This window comes from Eutrema salsugineum, unplaced genomic scaffold, assembly GCF_000478725.1.
Source record: "Eutrema salsugineum unplaced genomic scaffold, Eutsalg1_0 scaffold_3, whole genome shotgun sequence".
Classification (NCBI taxonomy): Eukaryota; Viridiplantae; Streptophyta; class Magnoliopsida; order Brassicales; family Brassicaceae; genus Eutrema; species Eutrema salsugineum.
This window is the reverse complement of record NW_006256756.1, coordinates 13,535,838-13,548,260: the sequence shown is the minus strand read 5'-3', so window position 1 is coordinate 13,548,260 and position 12,423 is coordinate 13,535,838. Positions and strand designations below refer to the sequence as shown.

The 12,423-nt window shown below is 37.9% G+C and overlaps 2 protein-coding genes across 2 annotated transcripts; both read left to right on the top strand.

Annotated features, from left to right (window-relative positions):
- The first annotated feature begins 1,414 nt into the window (after positions 1-1,414).
- Positions 1,415-2,537, top strand: LOC112085448. The gene is made up of 5 exons (XM_024154661.1): positions 1,415-1,552; positions 1,637-1,907; positions 2,031-2,130; positions 2,211-2,335; positions 2,443-2,537. Exons 1-5 carry the CDS (start codon positions 1,415-1,417, stop codon positions 2,535-2,537), a joined length of 729 nt encoding a protein of 242 aa, XP_024010429.1.
- A 4,830-nt stretch (positions 2,538-7,367) lies between these two features.
- On the top strand, positions 7,368-11,403 carry LOC112085447. Its single transcript, XM_024154660.1, has 4 exons — positions 7,368-7,994; positions 8,259-9,584; positions 9,646-10,433; positions 10,599-11,403. Exons 1-4 carry the CDS (start codon positions 7,368-7,370, stop codon positions 11,401-11,403), a joined length of 3,546 nt encoding a protein of 1,181 aa, XP_024010428.1.
- The last annotated feature ends 1,020 nt before the right edge of the window (positions 11,404-12,423 follow it).

The following is a 12,423-nucleotide window of genomic DNA, read 5'->3' as shown; positions in this document are numbered from 1 at the left end:
TATTTTCGTGATTTAGATTTGTAAACGGTCATGGAATAGAGATCAACATGGTGTTGTGGGGAGAACAAGCAGAAAATTTTGAAGAAAAGTTTAGAATTTACAATAATACTAATATTGTCTTGATCAGTACAAGTGTATTGGGCATTGTCAGAAATGGTTCTGTAACATTGTCAGTTACTCCTGCGTCTAAGTTTTATTTAAACCAGGAATTTCCCTCTGTTGCTGCTCTCAGAACGAGGTATAAAACTTATTTACTTATTATATTATTAGCATTGTTTATCAATACATTATTTCTTATTTTATTAATAAATATTTCCAATAGGCTCCTTTATGATGGGATATGCTCAATGGATTGTGGTGAATCTGTTCAAGAATACTCTGCTGCAAGCCTCCAAAATCACGAGTTTTTATGTTTATCAATGTCTAAGATAAAATATTCATGGTTGGATTAAAATATATCTATGGTTTAAAGTGTGTTTTTCCCAATTTTTATTATTAGCTAACATATTATTCATATTAGTTGATTAAAACAATATCTTTTTGGGTATTTATCATTTAATATTAAAATAGAATTGGTTCACTCAGAATCCTCATATCTAAATACGATTCGTACGAAATGTTTTATTCTAATTTTCATTAACAAAAACATTTATAATAAATAGATTTGGTAATTATTATACATTAAAAAGTATGACCTAAAAAATGTATGTATTTTTTTTTTTTAAACTATTGTGTATAATTGGAAGATTGTTAATATAACATAATTTAACTTCTGTATTCATGTATTAGCGTGTCTATATGGAAATATCATAACATTTTAATAAAATATAGAAAATTTCCCACTAATTTAAATGGATATCGTTGAATATGTACGATCTATTCTTATTTTTGTTTAAGTACGATTTTCTTTAATTTAGATACTAAATGGATCTTGAATATGTAAATTTATCATTATTCAAGTAGATATTTATGTAAAGTTTGGTATTATCTCTCTATTATTGAATTTTTTTGGTTTCGCTATTTACGTAAATACATAATATACACATATCAAAATTAAAGTTTGAAAAAAAAAAAATTAAACACCAATGCATGCTACTGGGAATATTCAGACTACATCAGTGATTGATAGACCAATGCATGATTCATATAAGTCTTTGAATCAATAATTATTTTTTTGAAAAGTCGCAACTTTACATAAAAATGTAAACAGTTTGTTCTGAAAAGATGCAAATATACATAATCCATTGACAAAATTCATTGAATCTACCTACTTACTTATTTCGTTCATTCCTTATATATATATATATATATATATATATTATCTTAACAAGAAGAATAGTTGTTCTTCAAATAAACATATCAACCCAAAGAAAAGAAAAAAAACACAAAAAATTCCAAGTCCTTATCCTTCGTGATGGATTCATATGATGCAGTTCGTGATTTGCATGCATGGAGGACCGACTGGAACATTGGCGTCAAGGTCTTGAGGCGATGGTTTATTGTTCATCGAAACGCGAATCTAGGCTTAGCATTCGTTTTCATTGATGAACATGTAAGCTCTTGATAACATATATGTTTTTATTGTACTTTAACATGTTATATAATGTGATTGTCATTATATTTGTTTATAATTCAGGGCTCTAGAATTTATGGTACTTGTGGTGCTACGTGTTATGAGTACTTCGAGAGGGTTTGCCCTGAAGGAGGATGGGTAAGACTGACCAATTTTGGCTTGATTCGGTCGGATTGGGAAAGGAAGGAAAGAGTTACTAAACACAAATCCCAGATCACTCTCAACTCAGAGACCAAGGCTTCACGGATCAGGCCATTGTCTGAAGATCCCTTCATGAATTTCGTTGATTTTGATGAGATTTATAATCGTCCCTATAATCACTTGTACCCAGTCGGTATGATTTTGATTTACACTCTTTAAAAACTGAAACCCGATAAATGTTTTACAATAGTTTAGTTGTTTTAAATTTATTTTATTTTATCCATGCATGGCTAACAAAGTACTTTATTTTTTGCAGATCTTATTGGAGTGTTGGTAAATGTTGGTGAACTTTTAACATCTGAGTCCTCAAATGGAAATACTGAAAAAACGCTGAAGTTCACTATCAAGAATCTTGAGTAAGAATATTTTAGGTTTGACTCATATAAGTTATGATAAATAATGAGAAAAATAATTATTAATTTTAATTTTGAAAAAGGGATCGGACTGTTAATTGCTTGGCTCATGGTGATTTCGCTGTTGATATCAAGAATCATACTGTAGGCGTAGATGGTCCGGTTGCGATTTGTGTATTGACGGATTGGGTCGTCAACAAATATCAAGGTATGTAATCTATAAATTTTAATGAGGTTTTATATCATGCAAATAACCTAAATAATTAAACGTAGAAATATTTGTATTCTGATTTCTTCACTTGACTTTTATTTTAGATGAAATAACCATCCATGATCATGACAATATTGGCTTCTCACGTTTCTTTGTTACTCCACCTATTGACGAGGTTCTCATCTACCGTAGGAAGTAAGTATAAGAAACTTTTGGTTACTTAAAATTTGGTTTATTTAACTAATATTATACTTATATATAAATATAATGGATAGGATTTGGGAAAGGATAAAGAAGAGAATGGAGGATGCAGGAAACCATAGAATGTGACTTGCATAAATGGCGGTTCTATTAGTTTATCGTTTTCGTATTTCTCTTATCATATGTTTAAGACTTAATGGCGTGATGTTATCGTTACTATGTTTACTTATGTTTTAACTTAAACTCGGTACTGCGTTTAAATAATTATGTTGTTTTTAATCTAAAAACTTTAATTGCTGTTATTTATATAATCAGTGTAAAATATCTGATTAGTTAACTTTAGAAAGAAATAGTTAAACCATATATACACTACATTCGTATTCATAATAATTAATAGTTAAACCAGATATACATTAATTTGAAAGATTCATATATATCTCTATCATATTTTCTGTAACCTTAGAAGATTTTATCTTATAAATCTTACATACTTGTATAGTCATAAAAAAATGTGAATCTAAATAAATCACATATTTTTAATATGAAGAAATAGTACATATGAAAATCTAGAAATTTAGTAGTTATTGGTAGTTATACAAAATAGAAAAGTAAACTTATGTGCCAAAAATATTGACTGGAATTCTATTTACCCACAATGGTCACATATTTACACGCAAATAATAAAATTTAAAAATTTCAATATTTAGCCATTTAGGAAATAATTGTAAACTATACATTTTACTCATCTTTAAGGTTTAGGGCTTTGAAAAATTATTAGTAACTATTTAAAATTATTAAACTCACACGTACCAAGATTATTAGTTTAAAATCCTAAAGACTACATCCTTAAACACGCGTATAAAAGAGTTTTTCATTATTCTTATTAACAGAATAAATAAACACATGTTTTTAGCTTAGAATCTAGGCTCTGTTTAGTGTTTAGTTATTAAAAAAAATTTACGTAATATCTCAGTGTTGGCTATGACATTGATCAGATTTGTGGGTAACACTAAGAAAGAAATCACCGGAAATGTTGATATCAACGTTGTTATTACGTGGTTACAAACAACGTTGAAAGAAAAAAAAATACAGATAAATCAAAATATTATTGTATGAACGAATAATCATAAAATTATAAATAGTGCATATCACAGTGTTACTTCAGGCGGTATAATTATGTCAGTTGAACTTGCCAAAGATTATAAATAATTAGATTCCCCTGTCAAAGTTATTTCATGCAAAAATTATTACAGATTGATTTGCTTTATTCTGCATTGAAAAGTAATATTCTATCAAAGTAATATTCTATTTATAAATTTGTAATTATTCCATTTTGGCCTAATGAACCGAAAACAATTAAGGGTTGTGGTTTCAAGTATGATTTACCAAGATCTTCTATTACGAAGATCCGAAATATTTAAAATTAATAAGGCTGTATCATCTGAATTTAAAGCTTGCAGGTTTTCGTTTTTTTGTAATATACTATAATGTTTCAATATTTACTATTATAATTTATAGACATTGTTTCTTATTAGTTTTAGGGTTATTCTATTTATCTGGAACATTGTATTTAGACAAATGAGAATTGATGTCATATAGTGATACACTCTTTCTCTAAGTAATATGAACTCCAATGCATTAAACATTTTTCTCTCATTTCTTCACTTTGCTTGAGGACAATCAAAAGACAGTTTGCCAAATCGTTTCTTAATTATTTATTTAAGTTCACATTTGAATCAATTGTCATTTACTTTTGTTATTTTTAGCGAAACGTAGTTTAAGTATATAAAACTCGTCTTTAAAAGTATAAACGTCGTTTCAAAAGTATATTAAGCCTGAATCGTTGCATAGGTATTTAAAACCCGTCTTTAAAAGCAAAACCGTCGTTTCTAAAGTATATTAAACCCGCGTTTTAAAACATAATAACCGTTTGTGGACTCCGTCTTATAAAAAAAACGTTCATTTGTCTCATTTTTCATCTCAAACCACAAAAAAATAAAACGAATGGCTCCATGTAATAGAGTTTCTGAACTTCAGAAGATAAACGGCGGGCAACGTATTTGTGCCCAAGTTGTTCGAAATTATTATGATTTCACTAACATTCATTACCCTCATCGGAAGTTAGTTCTCGCTGATGAATTTGTAAGTTTGTAAGATTTTTAAAATTTATCCCTGTTTATGTTTTGGGAATGTAATCGTTTATTGATTCTTTTTTACTAAAACTGTGTAGGACAATCGCATCCTCTTTACCATGCCATCTGAAATAATCAACAAATTCGAGGATGTATTGCTCGAAGGAGAGTGGTATTTTCTTGGTAATTTTGCAGTTACCGACAGATTACCCCATCCAAGCATATCATCAAACAACTGTCATATACGTTTGAAGAGGATACAATCACTGAGAAAACCGATCCGAAGTCTTCCAGAGAAATATACTCTTTCTGTGCATACATAGATATTTTGCTTGCGTCGATTCAAACTGACCGATATCTTGGTAAGTTTCCTATATGCATGTTATTATCTTGGTTTATCTCATTAACTTATAAATGAATGTTTAAAACTTAGTTGTTTAATTTTGCAGTTGATGTTCTCGGGATTGTCACTTTTGTTCAGAAACTTCAAAGTGGAGTTCATATGTCTGATACATCGAATACACCCACAGAACGTCCACTTATTCGTTTTGTACTCGAAGATCTTGAGTAAGTACAACTTGTCCTCATAATATCTGATGTCAGACTTGGATTTCTTTATATATTAAAATATGTTAATTATCTTCTATGTTGGTGTAAATATATACAGTGGAAATTCCTTGAAATGTATTGCTTGGGATAACTTGGCAAGAAAATTTGAATAACTATGGACGAATCGTGATAAATCTTCAAGACACATTATTGTATTGTGATTTTTCTCTTTCAATATGTGGAGAGATATGTAAATATTAACTATTAATATCTATCCAATACAGCAATTAATCAGAAGATTAACAATTTTATTGTAACCACATGCGTTTAATCAGAAGTTTAACTAATTTATTGTTTCCACATGCGTACTGAATATGTATATGTAATTAGATGAGTGGATTGTTGAATCGGAAAGATTCATATCTGATATTCTCGAGGATCCTCCTACTCCAGAAGTGGCAATAGCAAAAATGAGATATGTAAATTACATATTTGATGTTATATCCTGTATATGTATTCTATTGACATCTATTTTGTGATTTTATAATATTGTCATATTGTTCCAGGCTTGAAACTTCAGTTGATTTTACCCATTTAAAATATTTATAATCGTAAATATATTATGTAAACAACATAAATATCATATCATTTACATCATTATAAATATTTTATATTTCAAATATGACCATTATTTTTCATATGTGAATTTTTTTTTTCAAAAATTCTAGATATTTTTGATAAAAATGTTTAATAGTATAGAAATTATTTAAATTAGAATCTTTAAATCAAATCTAAATTAATATCTAATTTATTATTTTTAATCAAATCAAATCAAATCTAAATTACCTATATTTAAGGAACTCTAAAAATATTTAAATTAATAACTAATTTTCGAAATTAAATATAAACAATTATTAAAATTATTTTTAAACACTTAAAAAAAATTAGGAATGTTTGGAAGCAAGTACTAAATGTGCTTCTGTTTTAATATAATAGATATTTAACGTTATACAAATTATGGTTTGATTCTTACACTTTAAACTCAACAAACTTTTGAAATATGGTTAGAATATTAATTTTAAAACACAAAAAACTGTTCAAAATGTTGTTTGAGTATTATATTAAAAATTAAAAAAAAATTTGAAGAACATCAGCCACCTTGTATCATACGTAAATAACAGGAAGGAAAATAATACTCTTTATATCCCAAATATAAGATGTTTTAAATAAAATCATGGACATTAAGAAATTATTTTTCTTAAAATACATTATTTAGTTATAAGTTAAAAACATGATTTCAGCTGATCATAAGAAATTCAGAATTCAAAGAGTTAAAAAAATATCAAATTGCATAGAAACTTGTAATTTATACATCTTATAAAATGAAACAAAGAAAAAATTCTTAAACACTTTATATTTTGGACAAAAGGAGTATAATGTTACTGTAAAATCAGTGACTTTAACTTGAATACATTCAAATTTGAAGTTAAAAGTGAAAGAAATAAAAAAAATTATGGTACTAAGAGAGCGTCACAATCCCTAGTCAAAGTTTAAAAAATTATACAACATTTAGTATTTTCCATCGTGGCTTATTGTTTTTGTTCATCATTAAAATCTTCAAGCCTGCTTCGTATGTTACCCTTGAAAAGGCTTTAATGTGGTCATTGTTGGTGGTACGCTTCGTTACCCGGTTCGGACCGGTTAAAGACCGAGACCAGCCCAATTAATCTCGGTTTATGACAGTTTTAGTCGAAATGGGCCTAGTCTGACAGCACGGCTCACAGGGAGACAGGCCTAGCGACAAGTGGCGGTGAGAGTCGACGGGGAAATCCTAAATCTTCTCCTCGTTAATGTACTATAAATAGAGGGCTCGTTACTGTAGAAGGGATCCTTTTTTGGACCCGGAGACATAGAGACCTCAGTATTATTGTATCCAGTTCGTCGAGAGACCTCCGAACTAAACGAACTGTAAATTGAAACTGAATTACATAAAATCAATCTTTCGAACTCGAATTACCGAACCGACCCTAGATAGTTGAGAACCACAATCAACAATTGGCGCCCACCGTGGGGCCGATTCGGTAATCGACCTCGAAGACATTACAACTGACGAAAGACAACCGACCTCGGCCCAGGTCGGAAGTCACATGACAATCTGTGAGGACAACCCCACCCAGGTCGGAGGACATATTGGCGAAGATGTTCATAGTCCTGTGCGACCTCAACCTGATATGCAACAGACTAGAGCGGAACCGAGCTTGAGCACTGAAACCCGCCATGTGTCGACAGCTGCCTTCGATCCAACCACACTCATGAACGCCTTCGCTGCTCAAATGCAGGAACTGGTCCGAAGCAACGATGCCAAATTCACGACTCTTACCGCACAGATTTCTAGCTTGCAACAAGAGAGTCCGCTTAGACGACGAAACCTCATCAGCGACTTTCAGGGAGAGCGAGACCCGCAGCACACAGCGGCACGGTCGGTAATACAGCAACAGCAACAGTTCGAAAGCCCATCCCAGCAAGTGCGAGCTCAGCCGACTGCACGCGACCTAGAAATCGAACGGATGCAGGCCCAACTGCGAGAGATCAGTTCCAAATTCCACCAAGCCAACAGCTCGGCACCTGATATCGACCGCATAATCCAGGAAGCACAGAAAACACCATTCACTTCCCGAATTACCAACGTTCCCGTCCCCAATCTAGAGAAGTTCAAACTGCGTTCGTATGAGGGAAACTCGGACCCAAGGCATTTCCTTACATCGTTCGGCATCGTAATCAATCGACTCAAGTTCACCTCGGCCAAACAGAAGGACGCAATTCAATGCCAATTGTTCGTTGAACACCTTGAGGACATCGCACTAGATTAGTTCTCGAGATTGGAAGTCGACTCCATTGACAACTACAAGAAGCTATCGACCAAGTTTGCGAAGCATTTTTCAATGTTCATCGGACAGAAAACCCGTAACTCTGAATTGTGGAAAATATCACAAGGCGAAACCGAGTCACTTCGAGACTTCATGGCATGATTCAAGCAGGTCGTGGCAGACTGCACGGTGGATGACGCAGCCGCCCTCGAAGCGCTATACCAGAAAACGTGGTACAAATCCCCCTTTCATAAGGAGCTTCGCAGGAATAGACCACTCACTCTCGAGGACGCGCTTCACAAATCGAACCTTTTCATCGCGGAAGAAGAGGAGGAAGCCGCCAAGGATCGGCAGTATTCAGCGTCAAAGCCCGACCAAACATTGACTGTCGAAGACAACTCGGAAACAAAAACCCAGTCCGGCAAGCAACGCGGAGTAGTGAACCAGGCCGGGCCATCAAAGCACAAGTCAGGACGGCCACCAAAGTCTTGGAACACATGGAACAGAGAAGACGATACACCGCTGAGTGAATGTTTTTGCGAGTACCACGAGCGATATGGGCACAGCACGAAAGAATGCCGGCATTTGAGGGACTTCCTACTTCAACAGTTCCGCAAGGGGGAGGTCGCCACCACGGATTTGCCTAAGCCCGGACCCCGACGGCCGAACCTGCGACAAAACAAACCCGGGAACCAGGAGACCGCGAAGGCAGCTAAGTCCGACGAAGAGCAGGCCACCCCACCTAAACGAGACCGTGAAGCGCCTAAACGGGAAACGAACGTTCCCAAAACCAGGAAGAAGGTCAACATGATCATGGGAGCCCTCGAATCATGCAACTACTCCGTCAGAGCACTGAAGGAGTATAGCCGGCAGGCATCGAGTTCGCAACCCCAGACAACGGTAGCCACTGTACCACTATTATTCACTAATGCCGACCTGCGGGGAGTGTATATGCCTCATAACGATTGCCTCGTCGTCGAACTTCAACTCGGAGACGTTGAAGTAAGTAGAATACTTATTGACACCGGAAGCTCGGTAAACGTCATATTCAAAGAAACTAGAACAGTCGGAACGGTGAAGATACCAATCTATGTTGGTGGGTCAGCACGGATGATCAAATTCTTAGTCCTCAACAAGCCGGCGATATACAATGCTATTTTGGGAACATGTTGGCTGTTCGACATGAAAGCTGCCGCATCGACATTCCATCAATGTGTTAAGTTCCCGACCCCGTCAGGGATCTACACCCTTAAAGGAAGCCAGACCGCATCTCGATTATGTCACCTTACCGAATGCAAACTCAGCCTTGCGCAAACATGCGTCATCAGCCCTTTTCAGGAGGACCGCGCGGCCGCGGTTAGTCAGTTCGGGCCACCAAAGCAGAGCCGAGTCGAACAGGTCGGCATCGACCCGACGGACCCAGAAAGATATGTTGGTATTGGGGCCGAACTCGACAACAACATTCGGGAAGCGCTCATCAGTTTCCTCCAGAAGAACGTCGAAACATTCGCATGGTCACGAACTAAATATCGACCCTACTTACAAACCGATCAAACAGAAGAGACGCAAGCTCGGACCCGAGAAAGCACGGGCAGCCAACGATGAGGTTGAGAAACTACTTAAAGCCGGCTTGATCACGGAAGTTCGGTATCCGGACTGGTTAGCAAACCCGGTAGTCGTGAAGAAAAAGAACGGAAAATGGAGGATCTGCGTCGACTTTACCGACCTGAACACAGCATGTCCCAAAGACAGTTTCGCACTACCCCACATTGATTGTTTGGTAGAAGCGACAGCCGGCAATGAACTGTTATCTTTCATGGATGCTTTCTCGGGGTACAACCAAATACTGATGCATCCGGATGATCGGGAAAAGACTTCGTTCATCACAGATCGGGGAATCTACTGCTACAAAGTCATGTCCTTCGGCCTCAAAAACGTAGGCGCCACGTACCAAAGACTCGTAAACCGTATGTTCGCCAGTCAGCTCGGGAAGACGATGGAGGTGTACATAGACGACATGTTGGTTAAGTCTCTGTACGCCAAGGACCACATAGCACACCTATCGACGTGTTTCAATATCCTTAACGAGTACGCAGGAGATTTCCTCGGCTATATCGTCACAGAGCGTGGTATTGAGGCCAACCCTAAGCAGATATCTGCAGTCTTGGACCTACCTTCCCCGACTTCAAGGAGAGAAGTTCAAAAGCTCACAGGTCGGATCGCCGCTCTGAACAGGTTTATTTCCAGGTCGACCGATAAGTGCTTGCCGTTTTACCAGTTGTTACGAGATAACAAGCATCATACTTGGAGTGCAGAGTGCGAAGACGCCTTCAAGCAGCTGAAAACGTATCTCTCGACCCCCCCCCCCGATCTTAGTCAAGCCCGAGACCGGTGAAACGCTCTTCTTATATATCGCGATTTCCGCCTCGGCGGTTAGCAGCATTCTAGTCCGAGAAGAAAGGGGAGAACAACGTCCACTATTCTATGTCAGCAAATCACTAAGTGACGCAGAATCCAGATATCCAACCTTAGAAAATTGGCGCTCGCAGTGGTAGTTTCTGCTCGGAAGCTTCGACCGTACTTCCAGTCTCATTCTATCACCGTCCTGACCGACCAGCCGCTCCGCACCATTCTTCACAGTCCAAGCCAGTCAGGTCGCCTCGCAAAATGGGCCGTCGAACTAAGCGAGTACGAGATGGAATACAAGAATCGAACCAGTGCAAAGTTCCAAGTACTGGCCGATTTTCTGATCGAGCTTCCTAAAGAATTCGTCGTCGAACAGCCGCCCCACGAACTGTGGACATTGCACGTTGATGGATCATCATCGCACCGAGGATCGGGTGTCGGAATTCGCCTGAAATCCCCGAACGGCGAAATCCTCGAACAATCATTCCGTCTTGAGTTCCCAGCATCCAACAACGAGTCTGAATACAAGGCCCTACTTGCCGGACTGCGACTAGCTAAGGAACTTGGCGTAAAACATCTTCACGCCTTTTGCGATTCGCAGCTCGTTGCAAGCCAGCTAAGTGGTGAGTACACGACTAAAAACGACCGAATGGATGCGTACTTGAGAGCAACTAAGACGCTCATTTTGGAGTTTGAAACGTTCAAACTCACAAAAATCCCTCGCGGAGAGAATTCGTCAGCAGATGCCTTAGCCGCTCTAGCCTCCAGTTCCGACCCACACATGAAGAGAAAAATCCCGGTCGAGAGCATCTACGAGCCAAGCATCAAAACCGTACAGGAATGTAACGTTGCCACCCAGCGACGGAACTACGACGAAAACCCAAACCCGATCCCGCCAAAAATGCAATGAAGGAATCCGGCACGCACGAGCGAGGATGCCGAGCAGGCTCCCGAAGATTCAATTGCCGACCACAATTTTGAGCACATAACCGAAGGAATCCATAACCCTTCAACCAATGAGAACCAGGGAAATGAGCTCTCCGAAGATTGGATAGCCGAGCTACGAGATTACCTCCTCAACAGAAAAATCCCCGAAGACAAATGGGCCGCTCGCCGCCTTAAAGTCCAAGCCACCCACTATACAATGCACAAGGATAAACTGTACCGTTGGAGCGCGTCCGGAGTACTCTTGGCCTGCGTTGGCGGAAACGATACAATCGAAATCATGCAAGAAATCCACGAAGGATCCGGTGGCAATAATTCGGGAGGACGGTCCCTTGCCTTGAAAATTAAAAAAGCTAGTTATTTCTGGCCAACCATGATCGCGGACTGCGAGAAGTTCGTCATGAAATACGACAAGTGCCAGCGAATGTGCCTACCGAGCTGCTGCAAACCAGTACGGCACCCTATCCCTTTATGCAATGGGCCATGGACATCATCGGACCCTTATGCCGATCAACAAGTCAAAAGCAGTACATTCTGGTCATGACGGATTACTTCACAAAATGGGTCGAAGCCGAAGCGTACCCAGAGATCACTGCCCTTGACGTTCAAAAATTCGTATGGAAGTACATCATTTGCCGACACGGGGTTTCGCACGAGATCGTCACAGACAACGGACCACAATTCATTGCAGGAATGTTCAACAATTGGTGCACAAAATTCCGAATTCATCTTAGTTTCTTGACCCCGCGCTATCCGCAAGGCAACGGGTAAGCCGAGGCGACCTATAAGACCATCCTGGACGGTATAAAGAAGCGTCTCGAGGCTAAGAAAGGCACTTGGGCGAACGAGCTCGATGGAGTCTTATGGTCGCACCGAACTACTCCACGGCGATCAACCGGACAATCTCCCTTCTCTTTGGCATACGGAATCGAAGCCCTCTGTCCGGCCGAAGTTAGCATCCCGACCTTAAGATACGCCGTGCTCC